This window comes from Hippoglossus stenolepis, chromosome 11 (assembly GCF_022539355.2).
Source record: "Hippoglossus stenolepis isolate QCI-W04-F060 chromosome 11, HSTE1.2, whole genome shotgun sequence".
NCBI classification, from domain to species: Eukaryota; Metazoa; Chordata; class Actinopteri; order Pleuronectiformes; family Pleuronectidae; genus Hippoglossus; species Hippoglossus stenolepis.
In genome coordinates, this window is record NC_061493.1 from 18431620 (window position 1) to 18454031 (window position 22412).

Genomic DNA, 22412 nt, shown 5'->3' on the forward strand with positions numbered 1-22412 from the left:
CTTTTCTTCACAACCTTTAGAGAGCAGAAGAATAAAAAAAAACCACAGTTCACTCAATCAGTTTTAAAACTAAAGCATGGGTCGCACAGAAAGAGAGGACTGACATGTTTGTGTAAAAGTCACAGTCGTGCACAGACACTGGCTCAATACATATGATGATCACTTCTCATGATTGTACTGTGCATTGGTCTAATGCCACATCTTGAGAAATTGGTACAGTATCTTATTACAACAGCTATCACAGTGATTACTACATGAATTCACCCAGACGATGAATCCCGATGAATTTAATGAGCCCCTGAGTTTCCCTCTAGCATCAACATGAGCTTTTAATTTGGTAATAACTGTATTTGTACTATACTGTGTTTGTAAAGTACTTTTCTAGTCTTATCGACCACTCAAAGTTTTATACAATACAAGTCACAATCACCCATTCACACACACATTCATGACACTGTCAGCACAGCAATCAGGAATAGTTTGGATGTTCAGAGTCTTGCCCAAGGACACTTCGGCACACAGACTGGGGATCAAACCACCAACCCTCTGGCAGTGGTGGGATGTAACAAAGTACATATACTTCATTATAGTACATCCAGGTACTTTTCACTTTTGCTCCACCGCAGATATCAGCAAATATCTGTACTTTTTACTCCACTACACTTTCATAACGCTTGTGTTCACATTATTTTTATATTTGTAAAGTTACTCAATATCCAGGGGGAATTGGTCCACTGGTCCAATCAGAGCGGCAGGTAACATTAGACCCCGCCTCCTGCAGCAGCAGCATTGCTTATGAAGAAGAAAATGAAGAAGTCAGTGCTGAGACTCAGCTATAATGCAATGCTCGGTAAGTACTTTTACTTTTAATTGAAGTGTATCGAAAGGTAATTACAGAAGCTAATGTGGTACTTTTACTCAAGTACATTTCTGTCTGTTTATTTGTACTTTTACTTGAGTATAATATTTGAGTAGTTCCTCCACCAACGTCCTCGGGTTCTTGCTCTTCTGAGCCACAGCTTGTGGATTTGATTGAAATATCTCAACAACTACGCAATAGATTGCCACAATATTCAGTACACACATTTTTATTAGTCTCAAGATGAGATGTTCTGTGAAAACTTTGATAACTTTCACAAAATGCAGATTATGTATGAAATATATATTGTGAATTTATGAACTACAGGTTCAGAGGGACCGTAATGTCTTTTCCACATTATGCGGTTGTGATAGAATATATAAAAGAAGCCCATATATACAGAATATATCCCCATTCAAAACATTCACCATGTCAGTCAGTATTATCTGAACATAGTACATCGAGGATCTAAAGCCTTTCCTGTTATTTCGGGGATTATTGATCCTGAAGAGTCTTACAATCCAGGATCTCACTGTAATCATGACCTAAACAAGATTTCCATCAGGCGTAGAAGACATAATGCTTCCACCTCGGAGGGATTACAGCTTCATTACAGTCGTCATTCGATGGGGGAGAAAGAATACAGGAAACACCCACATGGTCCGGACCCCAGGTTGCTGCTGTAATTAGAGGATGGGTGGTGTTTGAATCTGCACCGACCCAGTGAATTTATAGCTGAGCCTGTTTCTCGAGGTTAAACCTGCTCTGATCCTTTCGCCTCACTGTGACTCTGTAATGCTTGGTGCAAAAATCCCTCATAAAAAGCTTACACATAGGAGATTCCTAAATTAGCGGTTTACACATCCTAATGCTCACTCACTTAATTCCCAAGTGCTTAATTTGTGTGTTTCTTTTCCTCTTTTTAGTAAAAATATCATCTAGCGGATTCAGAGAAATAAAGCTACTGAGTTTTTCTCTTGTCCATATAGTGACTAATAGTAATACTATATTAATGTTACTTCTGCTGGTACATCTGATGTGGTTATACTGTTTATATTTCCCCCCATTGTTAAAACCAATACTGCTCTGATTGCTACAGGGGAAGACAAAGTATTTAGATCAGTGATTTCAAGCCTTGTATTCAAAAGTACAGAAATATTTTCAGCAAAATGTACCTTTAGTATTGTATTTAGGATAAAAGTATAAAATAAAAGTATACCAACAACTAAACAAATGGAATCACCTCATGAGAATATAAATAATTGTTATTCTTCCTGTGGTCAATACTGTGAGTTAAATTTAATTATAAATGATATTAATGTGTAATTGTTCTTATTTCCTCCCCTCTCTGGTTTGTGGTCATTATCACTGTGGCGATCCTCACTGACTAGCGCCACCATGAGGTTTCCAAAGTAGTTTTGAGTGAAATGCCTCAACAATCCCATCACAGCTCCTTTTTGTTATGAAATGATTTGGTTGCTTGATCAAGTCGAGTCAGCACGCGGCCGACTGGAGGCCGACTTAATCTCACAGTTGGAGCTGTCGTTCAGGAGAACATGGATGTCTGTATTATGTCGCGCTAATAGAGGTTAAAAGTTAAACGTTTTTCTGTCTGGAACTAAAAACCTGATTAGTGCGGCTGCTCCACATTTTTTCATCAGTCATCGATTTCAAAAGAGAGTTTGATATTAATAATAAACTTTATCTGTGTAGAGCTCATTAAAATCAGAGATTACAAAATGCTTCACAAGAGGGGAAATTGGAAATAAATATAAAAAGGCTGAGGTCAGGTCATGTTCACATCCTCAGAGTCTATAATATATATTACAACACACCTGTATATACATATATATTACATTACATTTCATTTAGCTGAGGCTTTTATCCAAAGCGACATACAATAAGTGCAATTAACCATGAGGGTACAAACCCAGAACAACAATAATCAAGAAAGTACAATTTCTTCAAGAAATATATAGACATATTACTGTAATTAAATTAACTAAATTAAGTTTTTAAAATGTTTATATTCATCTTTTATTGTGTCGCGTATTTACAACTGATACAATGTTCTGACAATGAAAATACAGACAAATACTGTTTCCTTCTGGGAATCTGAGACATTTAGCAAACTGATGTGAGCCTATACATTTTTATAATCAATATATACTTTCATTATTTATTGCAGGACTGTTGTATTAGACTGCATTAGATTTATAGATGTGCTTGTAAGTGCTGAGCATCACAGCAGTGTCCTGACCTGGTTACTCAACCCTCCATGAGTTGTTATTATTTCCTGCAGACTGTAGATGGAGAGAGAAGCTCTTCTCCATTCACCCTCCACATCATGTTGTTTGTTTGGCAGCATCACTGCACAGTCGACCAACTGTGCACAGCTCGCTGCCACCAGACATAGAAAAAAAAAACCTCATTCAAGGAAGAAGTGCAGGCGCATGCTGTAAGCGGCTGGTGAGCGCAAACTGTCAGATTAAGAGGTCTGAGAGGATGATCCGGCCAACATTTAGTCGGATTTCTAGCAAATTAGCACCAAGCATGTTTGGGTCAATGCTGTGGCACCCTGGGGAGCACAATACCTCTGACACCCAAACTAGACATGAGGGAAAAACAAAAACAAGACTGATCTGCGTGGTTTTGCCAAGTCGTCAGGCTGCATCATGAAGCCGCCCTGCATGTGGCCGCACAGCACTTAAGGAGGGGTTGGCCATTTTGCCACTGGAAAAGGAAGCTAAGCATTTAGGTGTCTTAACTATGGCCTAAAGTGCTAACAAGGGATTAGTGAGGTAAACGTTGAAAGAGGTTTAGCACTCCATGCTTAGGACCAGTGCTGCTTCAGTAATTACACATGAGTTGCAAGGTGCAGCGAGCAGTTGGATGGGAGATCACAGTGATGTCAGGACAGGGAGGGCTTACCACAGGAGATAAGGCCAGCTAATGGAGATGAAATGAATCGGTATTTAACAGGTCTCCTTTAGTTAAGGCAGCTAGCTGGCAGCAGACCGCGCTCCGAGCAGGTTGACTGGTTAGTGGGAGGCCGGATAGTTGTAAGTGATAGTCGGGAGACGCGTTCTGTGAGATCTGCGAAGGCTTTCATTTACATTTCTGACTTGCTTTTTTTTTTTAACCTGAATTGGGACCAAAACCAGTTCAAACTCTGCTCACTGGTGTTAACTTGAAGGTGAGTCATTTAAAACTTCTTTCTGTTTCTACTTCTCATCTTCCTATTGAATTTTTCTTGTGCTTCTATTTGTGACCGATTTGTTCTGGTTGTATTTACAGTTGTTGCTACAAATAACATTTATTCTGCTGTTATTCCTGTGAAAAAAACACAAAATCCATTTATTATACCGTGATCAGAAATTATAGCAAAAACCTTCAACAGTTTCATCACACAATGCAAATCTTTTCAAACTGTCAAAATGTTCACAGTAAGCAAGTAAAGGGCGTCTGATCCCTCAGTAAGTGATTAATCTAAAGGCCAATGCGATTAGAGGAACAACCTTGAAATCTGTATAATTAACCTAATAATTAGCCCAGATTCTGTAAATAGCACTTGAAGATAATGAAAAATAGATCATGAATTGGCCTCTAGTCTTCATGATCTGAAATTCTTTGTGCCGAAATCACACATTTATATTATTAATTCATATTTTATAATAATATTTAATCTAATCCAGTCAATCATCGTCTTTTTCAGAACTTTGTCATGTGAGGTTGCGACAATTAGAAATTATTTTTAAATCAATACGTAAAAACCTGCAGTTCATCATTTACCATTCATGTTTCATAAAATCTCAGATTTGTGTGTGCGTGCGTGTGTGTAGGGATTAGCGAGGACTAGACAATACTTCTGTCTTGTCTGATATGACCTCCTCAGGGCTCCATCTAAGTCGTCAGCAATTTTTCCCTTTAATTCATTCTTGTAATGAGATTAACCAGGCAACAGTAAATCCAAGGAGCCCAATCCCTGGATTTGGCAGCTGCGGTGTGGCCTCTGCTTGTTAAGGAAATATAACAAGAGTTTGCCGAGCTCACCTTTGACGACAGTTTCACTCACTAAAGCCGCAGCCGCTTAAAGTGTAGGTGTGAGGTTCTGACACGTTTGAAACCGGGTTTGAATTCATGTTTACAGCCGAACACAAAGTCTCAAAAGGCTTCAACTTTACTTAAGAGTCTTAAAACAAAACCCTGTAAAAGTGTTAGCTGTGATCAAACAGGTCTTATGAAGGATTTCTCCAAATGGCACAAAGTTCACACAGGCCTTCCTCAGTTTGAGCTGCTCATGTATTATGTATCATTACATTCAGGTCACTGAGCTATTTCTCTGAGAAATAATTACCCTGCACTCTTTGAAATACTAATAAGACTTTTTAATAAAGCTCACTGCTGTTCTGAAGGCTTTTATAAAAATCATCAAATACTCTTTTAACCAAGTAGAAGAAAAGTCCTTTTGTCTACTTCACAATAAAACAGATTTTTAATGATGGCAGCAGTCGATGAGATATCTCCTTTCTCAAATTATTTATTCACAAAAGAACAGTTTCATTAGCAGCAAATCTCACACAGTATATTGTCTTTAGTGTCTCTTATGGTACGTTTATGTAAGTTCTGGTGTATGTGATGGTGTTCATTTTTGTATGTTGAGTTGGCTGCTGTGTCGTCATCACATCAGTGTAAAATAGCAAAGTACAGTTGCTAGTTACAGATTAAGATTTTACATGTAAATATATGATCAGTTTATAAAATACACACACACACACACATATATATATATATATATATATATACTAATGGTGTATATATACACAGTGTTTTATACAGTGGGATCTAGAAGTCACTTTGTCATCATGTTTACTTTTGGAGCAAGTTCCTACCAAAGTTTGTTTTGAGGAAAGTTACTTCAACTTCATGTAGTAAAAACTATTTGTACAGTATACATTGATGCATCTTCCAGTATTTCATACTTAATACAGAATAATGTTTCAAATTTTGGTTGTATTCTACAAAAAGACACAAGGACATGTTTCACCAGGACAGAAAATACAGTCACAACTTGAGAAACTGTTTTGAAATATTTGCGATTATGAAAAAGCACTTGTACTGAATTATTGAGAATTTAGTATTTACCTTCTGAATTGCTTTTCAAAGATTTTCATGCATTTATCTTTTGGGAGACTCAAGGTCTACCTCTGTGACAGGAGTGTTATGGTAATATATAAAACCCACAGACTGGGACTAACACAGGCCGCTGATTTTCCTTCGACAACCGACTGTCGTAGTTCTTATATCTGAATACGAGTTCACTTGATGCACTTGAGTCATGGATCAAACTTATATCCATTATTTTCCATTTTGATTGTTTTGTCTTTAAGATGTAATTAAATGTGCGAGCTGTTCAGCCACACTGGCTTCAGGGCAAAACCAGCCTCATCATCCTGAGATATGCGCCCGTTGTTTATAGTCTCCCATATAAAAATTCAAATCATTAATTCCCAGTGGAGAGAATGTAAAGGGGATAATAGATTACATGAGGCCCAGCGGCTCAGAGCTTAGAGCCCACTTGGGAATTAGAGAAACATCGATGTAGGAATATATTTCTCCTCATTTGCTGATGCGAGCTGTTGTGACATTGGCAGAAAAGGAGGTGGAGGCAGGGTGCATGTGTTCGCACCACATAGCTCCACATAAACCGATTGCATCCCCAGATTTATCCTCAAGGTGTTTTTAGGACATCCTGGGAGCTAATGGAGGCTAATAGGCTTAGCACTTAGGGTGTATTGTCCGGGATGCTTACAGGCAAGGTTTGCTGAGGGTAAAACTCTAAACGTGCGGATTACCTCCAACACATCCCTTTAAAGTGCTGTATAGCCAGGACTTAGCTAATAGGATCGTGGGGGTAGCAGGGGCCTGGGAAGGTGGGGTTGGGGGTTGGACGGCCCAGCAGGGCGGGCTGGTCAGCGGGTCAGCAGATGTAGCTAGCAGACTGTTGCAGGACTAACAAGGGGATTACAGCCTTCAGATTAGATGGACTTCGGAGGGAACTTGAGGAACTGTGGATAATGCACAAGGCCTTGGGGCAAATCTTATGGCGGCATTTGTCTGGGGGAGGGGAAAGCAGAAATAATGTGACCTAAGTACATGTGCACAGATTTAAACACACAAGTGAACATATCAGTAAAATGCACTTATGGTCAGAATAAAAATATCTATAGAGGTGTTTAGTTTGCAACGTCTGTGTAAAAGTGTGAATTAAGATAATTTTTTTTGTTTACCCAGAGACATTTTGCACCCGGGTCTCGGATTAGCAGAGCTGGATTATTATCCTGTCGTTTACAGTATCATATTTTGTAATGGGATTTCTGCCGTGTAGAAGGCTAATTGGAGGTGTCTAAGTCGATTGTGCTTGTGAACACAAGCTGCTGGCTCAGCTAAGAACAATGTGGCCATGTACAGTGAGTGTGTATGTGTGAATGCAAGCGGACGCGTGGGTGTGTCCTTTTATCATTACTACACTTACAGGAACCAAATGAAGAGAATGCCAATGAGGAGGGAAAACAATCCATCCAGTAGTGGATTGTTTTTGCTGTTCTCCACATCTTTGAGGGTTAGGTTTAGGGTTTGGATTTACAGGTTAAATTTAAATTTTGGATTAGATTTACTTTACGGTGAGGGTTAAGGTTGGTTTAAGATTAATACTTAATGCTGGGGATAAGGTAAGAGGTGAGAGTAGGGGTCAAAGGTTGATGAAATGAACTTGACCAGCGTTAGTCTGTGTGCATTCATCCCATACTGGCAATATTCTACAGTTTTAGAAATACTAATTATTACTTTTAGTATCTATACAATCAATTCATGTTTATTTATATAGGGGAAAATCCTACATAAAAAAACATGTATTTATATATTATATACTAGATTAGTTTGCAATGCTCCATAGACAAGCCTTTAAAATCCATATGACAAAAGTACATGTGTTATTTATATTTATATCTATATTGAGTGTAAATTGCTATGTTAATTGTTAATTATTGTTAATTGTTATTGCAGATCTCTATGTTATATATAAAATATATACACGCTGAAATAAAGATAATTCTGTATGTTTTGCTTGTGTTTACCTTTGTAGAGTGATGACAGGGTCCAGTTTGAATTCACCAAGTCATGAGTTATTTTATTGGGATGATATAATTTTCTAACTAAAATAAATCCAACACAAAGTCCAATGACCAACATCAATGTTAAATCTAAATAGAGAACTGCTGCCCTCTAGTGGCAGAAACGTATAGCACAGTCCAGTTCGGTTCAGCGATTGACTTTTTAATCATTTTGGATTATACATAATGACATCACCAATCTGTGAATGCGTGTTTGATTTTTACCTATTCTTTAACTTGAATTTCAGCTACCTTCACGTGGAGGTCAAAGGTCGAGTGTGTCATGACCCCACGGGAGCAGCTGAGGAAGATGACAGCGATGGGGGAGCAGGGAGCTTTGGATGAGAAGCACTGGTACCGCCTGGTCAACGGCATGTCCGCTGGAGGTGAGAGACGAAACCGAGGAAACTGAGCCACACAGCAACTGGAAAACACAAAAATAAACTATGTAAAATGGTTCATCGACAAATAGATACTTGTCAATTCACATATTGTCCTAACACCATCTAAAGAACCAATTCTGTGTCTGCTATATACTGATTTCTTCAGTTTCCACAGTCAGGACAAGTCTGTCTCTGTGGATAAATCTGCCTCGAGTGTGACCTGTGGTGCTTTTTCTTCTCTTGCAGAGCTCAGGCAGAGACAGGAGTTAATAATGAGGAACCAGATGGCCATGGCTCCGCAGATTCTCGCCCAGGGGCAGCAGAGGTTACAAGGAGTCCCAGCACAGTTTGAACCTCATTTCATGGAGAGGTATGTGCCTGAGCTTACTCTTAAATTTTAAATGGTAGCTCTATGGAAAGTTGGACGCCTGAGAGTTGTCAGTTACAGTTGTAGAAGGGAACCAGCCACTGCTTTTTTGCAAGGCCAGATTAGAAACCAGGGGAATTACTCCAAGCTCCTCAAACCCCTCAGGGGTCCAGAAAGCACCCAGCTTTACTCCATATTATAAGAGTCGACTTAGTTTGTATAATCGCAAATTTGCTAGAAATATGAATTTGTGGCTCGTGTGTAACAAATCTAGCTTTAAGGCCAAAATAGTTTCGGATTAATTCTATGTCAATCAAAACATCAGATAATGTGCTCGTCATGCTAGTTGGTTTCTGGATATAAAATAATGAACTTATCATGTTCAGTCGGCCAAACAGCACTTTTTGGGCCCCTTCAGAGAATAATTCTGCCATGCTTTTCTTTTTACTGGGCGCAAAGTTTACTTATAAACAAAACAACTTGTTAAGGATCTCTCTGCAAATAAGCAACCATTGGATGTCCTGTCAAAAGACTGATTTTAAAAGGTTTTCTTTCCTCAGGGAGTTGGTTCAGCCCAATGAGATGGTCGCCTCTGAGGCCCGACAGATGCACATGGGGCCTCACCTGGGTCCACCCATGCCCCCACATGCCAACCTCATGCCTGGGAGAGGTTTCCCTGGAGCAGGTGAGCATGGACAGGCCACTACACAGTCACCAGTGACTGAATTTCCAGTCTGTATGTGAAGGTATGTGAGTGAGTATTAACAGCCGATGTCCATTTCTTTTCTCAGCAGGCTATGGCTTCTTACCCTCAGAGCCTATGGAAACAGTTGCCCGGCGACAGGAGCTCATTCACAAGCAAAACATTGCCAGGTTTGTGCGCAGAATATCATCATCTCACACAGACATCCCACCTACACAACTCTCTGCACCACGTTTTGTTGGACATTTTGTACATTCCCAGACTTTGTTCCTCTCCCTGAGCTTTGGGAAAGTGTGATTATGGGTTTTCCACCATTTGTGCTATACTCAAACATATCTTAAATATTTGTATGTGCTTTCGTTCAGAATGGAGATGAACGCCATCCTGCACCAGAAGGAGCTGGAAAACGCCCACCAGAAGGGACTGATAGGAATGGACAATCCCATGGCTTACCCTTCCAACCACATGGCCTTCAGAGGTCGTCAGCGCATGCCAGACGGCCACGATGTCTTTGTCCACCGCCCCACTCTGGACGAACTTCACTCCAACAGCATCCTCATGTCAGCCAGCCCTTACCCGCCCATCAGCACGCTGCACAGAGAGAGGGGACGAAGGGCAGGCAGAAGGCCGACCGCTCACAAGAGTGCAGAAAGCCACGTGGCCAACCTGAAGGGCCAGGCTGAGGATAAAAATGTAGAGCAGAGCCCAGGGGCCACGTCAGGGGAGGAGAAGGATTCGGAGGCCAAGGGGGACATGGGAGAGGAGTGTGCCACCAGTAAAACGCACCATCAAGCAAAAATAGAGTCAGAACTTGCAGGAAGCAGGAAGAACTACAAAGAAGGGGATACAGCCCTGCGCAAGGCCTGTGTGAACACGCAGGACAGCTGCTCTGATGTGGCCAACAGTGGCACAAACGAAAAAGACATTTCCAGCCAGTGTTCAGCTTTCCAGGAGAAGTTCATGTATCCCTCAGCAGGAGGAGCTCTCCCAGGGATGCCTTACATGTTCCCAGTCCCTGGAAATGGCTTCCTCCCACCTGGTGAGTTTGGGGAATTTATACAAAATTGACAACCTATTAAATTGTAAAATGATCTTTAAGTTATGTTGGTTTTTGTTTTGCCAGGTCCGCGGAATCTCTTTCTTAATGGTGATGAGGTGTCGGAGGACATAAGGAAGTGGTCGGTGAATGACGTTTACAACTTTATCAACAGTATACCCACGTGTGCAGAATACGCTCAGGTTGGTGCTTGGCTTTAACCAACATGTCTTCATGGGTTCTGTTGTGTCTCTGTTGTGTTAATGTGAGGTGATTGCTCTCTGCAGACGTTCAAGGACCACATGATTGATGGCGAGACGCTCCCCCTCCTCTCAGAGGAACATCTACTGGACACGCTGGGGCTGAAGCTGGGGCCGGCTCTCAAGATCCGCTCACAGGTAGAGAACCACACACACACTGAAACGTCAGAGAAGAAACCCTCTGAAATATGGGACATTTGTGCCACTTGACTTAAATGATACCAACGCCCACACAGTGGTAGTGATACACAGTGACACACCAATAAATGCCTCTTGTCATGCACACTATTCATTGAGATGAGATTGGCGTGTTCAATATTCTGCTTATTTACGATTTCTCTCACTACATATTCTCACTTTAAATAACATCCCTGTTTCCTGTTTCCTGTATCCAACACAAATCCCTTCTAATCATCAGATAGTGTGTGTTACAATTACACTAACTTACTGAGCTCTACTAAGGTGACCTTACTCTTGGAAGTACAACTGTCTCTTAAAACTTGTATGAAGTTCACCATTAGCATCAGCACATGCTCTTTAATGCACGTTTCACTTCATCATTACACACAGACGACAACAACAACAAGTCTTATAGTCTTTTCCCTTTTATACTATTTTGTTGCTTATTAACTGAATTTAAACAATGTTCTCACCTGAGAGCGACGACAGGAAGTTAAACTCTTTCTCGTGTAGACTTTTCAGGCAATTTCCCGGCATCCTTACTGAAGGACCCCCCTGTCATTGTGCACCCCCTATAGGTTAAACTGTGCAACAGCATGTAAACTTTCTTAGTAGGATAATCCATCATTCATGTTTGTGAGCATGAACTTTGTAAAATAAATGATCAGTTAAAAGTAGATTAAAAAGTGGGGTGTCTGTTTTTGCATCTGGATTTTTGCACGATGTTGCTTTAGCGATGGGTTTGTTTTATTGACGAGTCACAATAAACATGCACATATACAACAAGCCTGAAACTACAACAACTAACTTCATCCATCACTATACTTTATGCATTTCATAATTTATATACTTGTGCTTTTCCTCTGTGCCAAGGCCTGTGGAGAACAGGTGACGTCCAGTCAGTCTGACCCCTAAGAACCTCTTTAAATTTAAACTGTGTTTCTTATATGTGCCGACTATCTTTATTCCTCCGCAGGTGTCCAAGCGTCTGGGCAACATGTTGTACATGATGAACCTGCCGCTGCCCACCGCCCCCCTGCACGCCACCCCGGAGAAGCCCGGGGACCGCTCCTCCGAGATCGGCTCCCCTGTTAACTGCAACAGTGAGGAGATGGTGGCGAGTCCAAGAGACCCTGATGTCCTCAAATCCACAGAGCACCTTCATGAGACAGAAAACAACTCCCCTCCGTCTGCCAGCAGCGAGACAGTCTGATCAGCACTCATGTGAGTGTGGAGGAGTGTGAACCAGGCCCAGTCTGCACCGACAGCACAACACGAGCTGATGGACTGCTACTGCCTCTGTGGTGGTTTTGTTTCTATGATGATTACCTGAATTAAAGATGCTTTTTTTATTGTTTGCTACCAGGGGTTTTCATACACAGCTTCATACTAGGCCCAGGTGTCTGCTAAATATTTTTTATTTTACATATAAATGTATATATATTTCCAAAAACAACAGTGGAGTGGTCTGGACTTTGAGTTATGAGACACTGAGAAGGTTCAATCTGTTTTTTGTTTTGTTTTCTTCTTTCATTACAGGCCTTAGTCTCCAAACGTCTGATTGTAGCCTCAAACTCTGAGTTATACTTTTCAGGTGCTAATTGTCATTTCTCCAGTAGACCAGCAGTAAGACAATAGAAATCACACGGGAATGGTTTTATAATCAAAAGAATGATACCTTAAAAAGTTTTGGGTTTTGATATCTTTTGTGATATCATTTGTGTTTGTTGGATTGTAAATAAAGTGTTTTTCTACATAGGAATCTGCAGTACTATCTTCCTTTCATGGCACGGGCAATTTACTTTAAGTGAAGATTTATGTTTTTATTTTTACCAAATTACCCTCTTCAAAATACATCATCCTTTTTTCAAGTAGAGCCTGATAAACCACTACCTTTAATCGACTATTAAATCGTACAAAGAAAATAACAGGAGCAAAAAAAACAAGACAAAAAGATTTTAAAAAAACAATTTGACATTTCCAGTAAGGAAAAGGGGGCTAACTTTCTAAATTGCAAGGATTTAATGTGTGATTGTAACTCATGTCAGTCAAAGAGATGTTTTTACTCATGTTTTTATTATGAGATGTGAGAGGCAACGGTGATTAGGCTGTCATAACAAACACAATGGGGCACCTGAATACAACTTTCTCATCTTGATTTGAATCTTCTTCCTTCTAGTAATCATTTATAAACTATTGATGAATTTAGTTCAACAGCTTATTCGATGACCTGTGTCAGGTCAGGAATTGTCAGATGAGAACAGAATGATGCACATAAACAGTCCAAATTCAGCAAAGGAAATAATTGCTCAGGCTAAGAGAAAATAAATAAATAAATAGCACACTGTGTTCGGTGTCTATTGCAAATGCAGATGTTCTTGTTTCCCGGAAACTTTAAGGATTGACTCATGTTGCCTTTAAAGGAACGGTCTAATTATATGAATAAATAAAATAACTGAAACTACCTTGAGGCATTTGATATGTTGATATGAAATTGTTATTGAAGTATAAAATAATCACAAAATTAAACTGTAAACTCAGCAGAGTCTTCTTTGTTTCACAGAGCTGGATATTGAGGTCAGCACTGAAACTCTCCTCCTGTAACAGCAATTCAAAGAGCTCCAGATTTTGATTTAGCAGATTCTCTTTCTCCCGTCTGAGTTCTGATTCCTGCTCACTTGCCTCTCGAATTATAGTGTCATCTGCCACCTTTTTCTCATTTTTTCATTGTCGCCACTTCCTCACTGGGCTCCTGATGGTCATCGTACATGATGAACATTTCTTTTATCTTCTGCAGTTGTTGTGTGCTCTTCTCTTCATTCTCCTTTGCCCTGACTTCTGCAAGGTCCAGCGGAACATGTATCAGCTGTATTCAACTCGTGTGCCACTATGGCCTTTTCCTTGATTTACTGCACTGTTGAGTTTAGTTGTTCAGGTAATTACTCTGAATATGTTAACCCTTTGATACACAAACTATGCCCTTCTAATGCACAACAGGAGTCAAAAATTACCTATATTAATTTCCTTTGCTATTTCATGCATGGCTGTGTGTTTCTTTGCTAAATTATAATTTTTTTTTTCTTCCTTCTTCTTTTAGGAACCATTGATGACATAGAAGATGAGTTTTCTATGTCATCAAATGAGCCTTTTTCATTTAGGAGAGCTGGATTCCAAGACATACCCACATATGATAAAATAGATTTATTTCAAATATATAGCAAAATAACACAGGAAATGAATACAGGTCATTTTTTACCCATGTTGTGGTGATACAAACATGATTTTGATTCCAAAAGTAACAAAGGAACGAAGCAGTTTCGCGCGGCCCCATCAGGCCCCGAGATAGTTGTCATTATTAATATTTATATAGTATTGTAACAATAACAATAACAATAACAATAACAATAAAAACAATACTAATGTTAATAGTATGAATTATTATTATTGTTATTATTATTGTTGTTGTTGTTTATTGATATTATTATTATTATTATCAACCGTTATTTACCGTTAGTCTCCAACTCTCGCGATACCATACAGTCTATGCGCGTGCCCCGCGTCGCGCACGTCGGAGGAGCAGTGAGGATCATGGCGGAGCGCAGGAGACACAAGAAGCGGATCCAGGTAACATCTCTCACTCCTCTCTTGAAATTACCGCCCGTGGCAGCGGAAGAGCCACAGATAGCAACGTGGCGCAGATTAGCGACCCGTTACCGGACCACTGTTAGCGGCCACATCCCCGAGAGGAGCCGCTAACAGGCGGCGGAGGAAGCCGAATGATGGCTAAAGGTAGCTAGCATTAGCTGGCTAGCGAAAACAAATAGCAGTGTTTCTGCTCGGGGGAAACATTTCCGGGATCGCAACTGTCTCCACCACCCGCTGATACACCCACTGTGATAACGTCAGGGTACTTTCCACTCAGCTGTGGGGAATCGAACCTTGTTCCACTGTAACTCGAGTGGCTGGAGAGGTTTGCTGGCTAAGCTGCGTCAGCTCAAACCAGACGTGTTTACATAACGTGGGGCGATCTGTGCGGGTTTTAATCACGTAGTGGACATGTCGTATCACATGTTGAGTGTCACATGTTGGATGTGACACGCAGCGGATCGTCCTTCTCCCTGTGAGAGCAACAGCTACAGGTTCATTCAACTTTATGTCGAGGTGTCCCTAATATTCTGACACCTCGTTTACATCAGTGACTTCCTTGTGTCCCTACGAAACGAGTCCCTCCTCCTACATGTGTCTCACTAGTTAGTACAAGTGGACATCTAACATTCGCCTGCTGTGGCTGACGTGTAACAGATAATCGTGTTCTTCAGGTGCAGCTGTATTAAACACACACACACACACACACACACACACACACACACAGAGAGTCCACTATTATCTCATTCAGGAGCAAACCTCAACCAAAAGACACTTGTCCATGACTGACATCATCCCCCTACATCACACAGATTCTCCCCTGTCGTGACGCAGGCGCTCGGTAATGTGGAAATATTGTTTTAATTGTGCTCGTCATCACAGGATTCAATCGTTACAATGGGTTATGACATAATTTGTAGCCACTCACCTCAATAAGAAGTGCCTGATAAAAAAAAAAAAAGTGTTTCTCCATGAAGATATTAAAGAGTTTTTATTGAAACTGTTTTGAGAAATGTTCTCAACTTAAATTGAGTCAATAAAGGGTTGGATGAATATTAGAAACAGCCTCCAAAATAAAGACATTTGCATTGTGCTCCTAATACACCATCCAACCCAGTGTGGTTCAGTTGCATAACGGTACGAGCTGTTATCTCCTTTATGAATCCAACACAATGACTGAGGCTTCTCGAGAACACCAGTCTACGTTTACTCAACAGTTATCTCAATTCTTCACATGGTCACCAATGATTATTTATGTTCCATTTATCATTGTGCTTTACCTCAGTGAAGATTTGAGATGGGCTTCATCTGCAGACTTGGTGCGGTGTACTAGCAATCAGCTCTTACATGCTATGGCTGTGACCAAGACTTGACTTAACACGTACAGAAACAAGCCACCCCTCAAGCCAGGTAGATGGTACAGACGGTGAAGGGGGCTTTCCGTGGAGGAGGCTCATGTAACAGCCGTGTGACTGATACCTGCTTCCTTAAACAAAGGCCTGTTTGATGGACTGGTCTTCCTCGTGCTGCGGGTCAGCACCAGCTGGAATGGCTGCAGCAGGACTGACTCTCACTGTGCCGCTGCTCTCGCTCCCCTCGGTGTTGGCATGTGGTTCAGTGCTGCTGGCAGGAGCGCAGACAGTGCAAACATTGTGAGGAGAGAGGAGATGGCCACTCTGAAATGATTGGATGAACGGATGAAAAAAAAATCTACCTCAGTGTCTGCATTTACTTATCCAACCTAGAACATTTGCTTTTATTGGAATCCTCACTTCTAAAGCAATGTGGTTATTTCTTTGGCAATAAAATGAATCTTCTAAAAAGACGTGTTATCGTTTGTACAGTGCCAGAATTTAGCAGATTGCATTTTTGCTTCTGTGTGTGTGTGTGTGTTAAGCTGTGTGTTTTCGTCTGGCCCTGCAGGAGGTGAGCGAGCCCACCAAGGATGAGAAGGCGGTGGCCAAGTATCTTCGCTTCAACTGCCCCACCAAGTCCACGAACATGATGGGTCACCGGGTCGACTACTTCATTGGTCAGTAGTGTTTGTTTGTGAGCCGTGAGGCATCGGGCAGAGATGTCGACACACAACCTCAGCACCAGGGGGGGGAGAGTGTGAAGTGTGAAGCAGGAGACATCAGTCAGAAGCAGCTTGTTGTCAAACACACAGACTGATGTCTTCACCGCACAGATTCACTCGGGTTAGATTTTGTCCGAGTAAATGAAACCGGTGTTAGTTACTCTTCATCATCACCTTCACTTTAGCTGAGGGCTGCTGTGTTTCTACAGCAGGTAGCCATTACTCTTCCTTCTGTCAAGTGGAGCCACTTAAAGCAGCGTTGCCTTTATAATAACACTGAATTAAAGGAAAATGTGAAAATAATGGATTAATGGAAAGGAGTCTGTCATAGTGATGAATTATCACCTGGATCTTTCCTTCGCCCTTCATGGGTCTTTATAGTGAGTCTCATTTAAGTGTGTAGCTGACAAAAAAAGCTCTGCAACCCACTGCAGGCTGCTCAGCTCCAGACAGGAGACAGACAAAAAAGAAGTGAATGTTGGACTGAAATTCATGTGAACACAAACACAACCCTGAGTGAATGTTAGTGTTGCTCTGTCACAGTGGGTTGTGTTAGTAACTACTCACCTCACCAGCTATTATTGTGAGGTCGTGGTTCTTAACTCTTCTTTACTGACAGAGAAGGACAAACATTATGTGTTTGCACAATGAATAAGCAATGACTGGATATATGTTGAACACATTTTTTGTATTGTTTTATTGTCCAGCCCTACGACAGTGTTTCACACCAACAAAACTTATGGGACCGTTAAAATAAACTGTTTACAGGATAATGGGCACATGACCCTTTCAGGGCAAGTGGAACTGTATGTTTTATTTTGGGGTGTTTGTTATGTCCTCACATTCAGCCTCCAAGGCAGTGGACTGTCTTCAGGACTCCAAATGGGCCAAAGCCAAGAAGGGAGAAGACGCACTGTTCACCACCAGAGAGTCTGTGGTGGATTACTGCAACAGGTCGGCTGTGACACACACACACACACACACACACACACACACACACACACACACACACACACACACACACACACACACACACACACACACACACCAACATGCTGCTGACATCAACAGACATTGATTAATCATAATCACGTTATCACATTAATGTTTGTTGCCCGTAACAATCAGCTGTTCTCTCTCTTCCTCTGTAGACTCCTGAAGAAGCAGTTCTTCCACCGAGCCCTCAAAGTGATGAAGAAAAAACCTGAGAAAGAATTGAAGAAGGAGAAAGAGAAGGAGAAAGAGAAGGAAAAAGAGAAGGAGAAGGAGAAGGAGAAAGAGAAGGAAAAAGAGAAGGAGAAGGAGAAAGAGAAAGACAAGGCCAAGGGTGACAGCAGCAGAGAGGAGGAGAAAAAAGGGAAGAAGGAGAAAGAGAAGAAGAAAGAGCCTGAAGCTGCTGAAACCAAGAAAGACAAGAGCGTACGTTACCCAGCACTTACTCCCTCTGTTAGAAGATAAACCTGTCCAACCAAACGGATTTAAATATGAAATTTGATAAACACTCCGCTTCAGACAAACATAGCACAAGTGGAAAATTAACTAACAAAATGTCTGTGCCTGTATTGTTTGTTTTTTTGATCAACGTATAACAATTTAAAATGCTGCTTCTCATTTAAAACTGTTCTGTGAGCATTAAGTTAAGGCAAGACGTGAATTTGAATCGACAGGATGACAGTCCTGGAACCCCCAAGAAGAAAAAAGAAGCGAAGAAGAAGTTTAAACTGGAGCCTCATGATGATCAGCTGTTTCTGGATGGAAATGAGGTATTTATGAGTGGGCCCAGAGAATGTGTCACAGAAGTGTTTGTAGTTCTCGAAAAAACAACAAGAACACAAAACATGTCTATTTGTTTTAGGTTTTCGTGTGGATTTATGATCCCGTCCATTTCAAGACGTTCGCCATGGGACTGATTCTCGGTGAGTCACGGTTGTGAATCATCCATGTTCTTCTGAAAGAGAAGTGAATGGAGGCTCATCTATGGCCGACTGCAGCTGTGTTTAAACTAGTACTGTCTGTGTGTTGTGTTTCAGTTGTTGCAGTGATCGCGGCCACGCTGTTCCCTCTGTGGCCAGCAGAAATGCGTGTAGGAGTTTACTATCTAAGTGTTGCAGCAGGCTGCTTCGTGGCCAGTATTCTGCTTCTAGCTGTTGGTGAGTACAAAGTTTTTTTTTTGCTTAAGTATTGTTGAAAATCTGCTGCAATTAAACTCAAAACCAAAACAAGAAAATGTATCATTACTAAAACTAAACAGTCTAGGAAACAGTTCCTCCTCCAGTACAAGAATAACAAAACTTTAATGCATAAATTAAAGTTTTCATAGCTGTACACTTAGTTTAGTGTTATTGATTGCAATATGTTGTTGTGAAGCCTTTTCTGTTCAGCAACCTTTAAACAGAAGAGCAATTCAAAGGGCTTTATCTAAGAAAACAAGATTTATATAAGTTATCACAATGACGTCCAAGAAACACAACAAAAAGGAAAATAATAGAAAACATAACCGATTAAAAAAACACTAGTAGACCAAACTAAGAAAAGAGGAGATACATCGTACAATAGTTGTAGAGATTTCTGTTCATATGTTTCAATTGCTGTCAATCTCACTGGTTGTTACTTCTCCCATCAGCCCGCTGTATCCTCTTCCTGCTCATTTGGCTGGTGACCGGCGGGCGCCACCACTTCTGGTTCCTCCCCAACCTCACGGCCGACGTCGGCTTCATCGACTCGTTCAGGCCGCTCTACACCCACGACTACAAAGGACCGCGAGCCGCCAAGAAGGGCTCCGACAAGACCGACGAGAAGGACGACGACGCCGCCACCAAGGCTCAGAAGTCCGACAGCGACGAGAAGTCCGACAGCGAGAAAAAGGACTGCGACGACGAAGAGGAGGAGGAAGAGGAGGAGAGCAAAGAGACGGGGCAGGAGGAGAGTCAAGAGGCAGAGGGGGAGGGAACGGGGGTGGAGCGCCACTCGGACACGGACAGCGACCGGCGTGAGGACGAAGGCTCGCAGCACAGCAACGGAAACGACTTTGAGATGATCACCAGAGAAGAGCTGGAGCAGCACACGGAGGAAGAAGAAGAAGAAGAAAAAGAAGAGGAGGAGAAAGAGATCGAGGAGGAGAAAGAGAAAGAGGAGGAGAAAGAGAAAGAGAAAGAGAAGGAGGATAAAGAGGAGGAGACGCAACAAAGGAAAGAAGACGGTGGGAGTGAGACTAAAACCCAGACTGCTGAAACATAAACTTCTTACAATCCCGTCACTCTCTACTCTTCTCTGCTCCCCAACCCCCTCCCCCCTCCCCCCTCCTGTGATCAAGGTCCAGTGTCTCTGAGGCCACAGAGCCTCCATCTCTTCTCGTCAGGATCTTCCACTAAACTAAACCGGGATGGACACAACACTCAAAAGTTAACCGCTACAACAATGGGGGGGGAAACATATATCCAATAATAGAAGAAGAAGCCTTACGATGGATCCTCCCACTCAAATGTTATTTATGTTCAAATTTAAACTGCCACCGGATGATAGCCTGAGGAAGTTGTCCACGAAAAAACCCATCAGACCAACAACTCATTCTTCTCTTTTCATTAACGTGTTCTTTTTCTCTGTCGTTTCAACTTTAAAATATTTTATTTATGTCCCGTCTTTTGCGTCATTAAATCTTTTTTTTTTTGTGAGGTCAAATCCACATCCGAGAGCCACCGTGTTAAACTGACCAGAAAGAAAAGATGTTAGTTATTCACCTGGTTCCTGTTTTCATCGTCTCCAGGTCGTTGGTACAAACATGGTTGTCATGGAGATCGCCATAAAGCCCCTTTTTTCTCTTTTTTTCTCTGTTTTCAAACCGTTGCACGTCTGATAGCTTTCTCGGGCAGCACTTACAGCAAAAGTGACCCGCACGTCTGCTTGGAAATGAAGCCGGATGGACCAAATCCTGTAGTTTGTTAAGAAAAATAAAAAGTTTAAAAAAGCGACCACCTTGTGGCTGGATGGAGTATTTACAGACCAGAGGGAGTACGGCTTTTTGAGGTACTTGGCATTGTCAAATTTTTTTTTTTTAAATTTCAAATGAATGGCTGATAATCACAGTGCAATCCTCTCACAGTCTGACATACGTTTACTTCATGTTTAATAATGTGCAACTCTTCTTTAAGAGTAAATGTGAGCGACTGGGACTCAGCTGGCGCACTTGATATTTCTTTTTAAAAAGACCGCAGCGTTTGTTGTACGACTACAGCTAGAAGATAAGACAGTGATTTACTGAACCAGAGAAGAAGTAAAGCAAACTAGTGCCAAACACGACTCATCATGATGTTTCTGCATGTGAGAGCGAGGGGTGTGTGTGTGTTCTTAATTTGTTCATTTTGTGACCGCAGTGTCAAACTCAACTCAAACCTTTCAACATCTCAAAGAAGGAAGCACAGCACAAGGTTGTTAGTGTGGTAGCTAAACAAAGATTATTGGTCTCAATGAAACCGCTTGTGTTCGCACTAGACTCGCATTCAAGATGTCGTGTGAAAAAATCGTGGGCGTTCTTCGTGAATCCAGCTCCGCCGGCCGGTACCGGAGCTCGACACATTCTTCGTACCTGGTGGCCATGGTCCAAGCTGTTCCTTCACGTAATCTCATGGCTAGAAAATGTCTTAGATCGGCTCTCTTTAGTCATAGCGATGATTATATTAAAGTATAAGAAATAGAAATGTATCATTTATATATGGATTCTATTGATATATCAAATATATACATACTGTCTGAGAAACAGCTCTTTTTTTCCTCCTTTTCTTTTGTACTGGGAATAATAATTATACCTCCTAAATGTTTTTAATGCTAATTTGTGTTTTTATATGTTCATCATCTGGGAGTAGAAGAGCGTGGGAATTTCAAAATCTGTATTTCTTTTTTACACTTGACACTGTAGCGTTGAATGTGTGATACGGTTGGTTTGTCGTGCGCTGCCACAGCTGTATTCCTCTCACTAACAATGGTCAGTCATTAACCCGAGGTTATAAAAACCAGTGGCTTGTGTAACGCTGAGAGCGACCGGCCATTTTCCACATAATCCAATGTGGCAAAACCAATATTCTAATGTATTGCAAACACTTTTCTCTATGGTCGTCCTTTCGTTTTTTTCTTGAATCCAACTCCCCTTGACTGTATTTCATCGTTTTATCTCCTGCTCCTGTTTGTTTGTTTTTTCCTTTTCTTCCCGTCAATGGGCAAAGTGCATCTCTCGTGTCCTCTGAGTTGCCAGTTGCTCAATATCAGCAAAACCGTTTCACAAAAGAGAGAAAATAAATGCTTCTCCTAATTGTTCTCGACTGCTGCACAGTATCGGTCTGTTGTATGTTGTAGTATTATTATTACTCTCTATGCTGCTGCTTCTCATCGCACATTTCTGGGGGAAATAAAAAGTGAAAATGTAAAACATCCATGTTTTATCTCTTGGTCAAAACAACGTGTCTTTTGATCACCTAGTTGTCCACTTTTGGATCAGTGTCATTCTGAAGACTGTCTCATGCAATATTGGAGTATAATTTAATAAAAATGGATGTCTGGAAATATATCTGTATCTTATTATTGCAATAAAAATATAGAAAGCACTTGAGTATTGATTTTTTTTTTCCTCTAGAATATTTGGGCATTGGATTGACACCATTACAACCAAAAACATTTGATCAATTGGTTGGAAAATAATAGATTAACCTTCAACCATTTTGATTTAAAAAATGTTACGGT

General features: G+C 41.1%; 2 protein-coding genes across 3 annotated transcripts; both read left to right on the forward strand.

Moving 5' to 3' along the window:
- Nucleotides 1-3742: 3742 nt before the first annotated feature.
- Nucleotides 3743-12722, forward strand: samd7 (sterile alpha motif domain containing 7). 2 transcript variants are annotated; one of them, XM_035171607.2, is made up of 9 exons: nt 3743-4055; nt 8280-8417; nt 8661-8784; nt 9342-9466; nt 9576-9654; nt 9850-10523; nt 10608-10723; nt 10808-10918; nt 11937-12722. In XM_035171607.2, the coding sequence occupies exons 2-9, from the start codon at nt 8315-8317 to the stop codon at nt 12171-12173; spliced, it is 1569 nt and encodes a 522-aa protein (XP_035027498.1). In that variant the 5' UTR covers nt 3743-4055; nt 8280-8314; the 3' UTR covers nt 12174-12722. The 2 variants fall into 2 exon arrangements, with proteins under 2 accessions (XP_035027498.1, XP_035027497.1); XM_035171606.2 differs by having other exon boundaries at nt 3744-4055; nt 9573-9654.
- A 1777-nt stretch (nt 12723-14499) lies between these two features.
- On the forward strand, nt 14500-22276 carry sec62 (SEC62 homolog, preprotein translocation factor). The gene is made up of 8 exons (XM_035170189.2): nt 14500-14584; nt 16529-16637; nt 17531-17636; nt 17834-18101; nt 18350-18445; nt 18538-18598; nt 18713-18832; nt 19306-22276. Exons 1-8 carry the CDS (start codon nt 14504-14506, stop codon nt 19917-19919), a joined length of 1455 nt encoding a protein of 484 aa, XP_035026080.1. The 5' UTR covers nt 14500-14503; the 3' UTR covers nt 19920-22276.
- Nucleotides 22277-22412: the final 136 nt, after the last annotated feature.

Excerpts from the sequence above, each read along its gene's own strand:
- samd7 (XM_035171606.2), top strand. The coding sequence starts at position 8,315 with ATGACCCCACGGGAGCAGCTGAGGAAGATGACAGCGATGGGGGAGCAG. Across the intron at positions 8,418-8,660 it reads CAACGGCATGTCCGCTGGAG|AGCTCAGGCAGAGACAGGAG; the intron begins GTGAGAGACGAA and ends CTTCTCTTGCAG. Across the intron at positions 8,785-9,341 it reads GAACCTCATTTCATGGAGAG|GGAGTTGGTTCAGCCCAATG; the intron begins GTATGTGCCTGA and ends TTCTTTCCTCAG.
- sec62 (XM_035170189.2), top strand. The coding sequence starts at position 14,504 with ATGCGCGTGCCCCGCGTCGCGCACGTCGGAGGAGCAGTGAGGATCATG. Across the intron at positions 14,585-16,528 it reads GACACAAGAAGCGGATCCAG|GAGGTGAGCGAGCCCACCAA; the intron begins GTAACATCTCTC and ends CTGGCCCTGCAG. Across the intron at positions 16,638-17,530 it reads CCGGGTCGACTACTTCATTG|CCTCCAAGGCAGTGGACTGT; the intron begins GTCAGTAGTGTT and ends CCTCACATTCAG.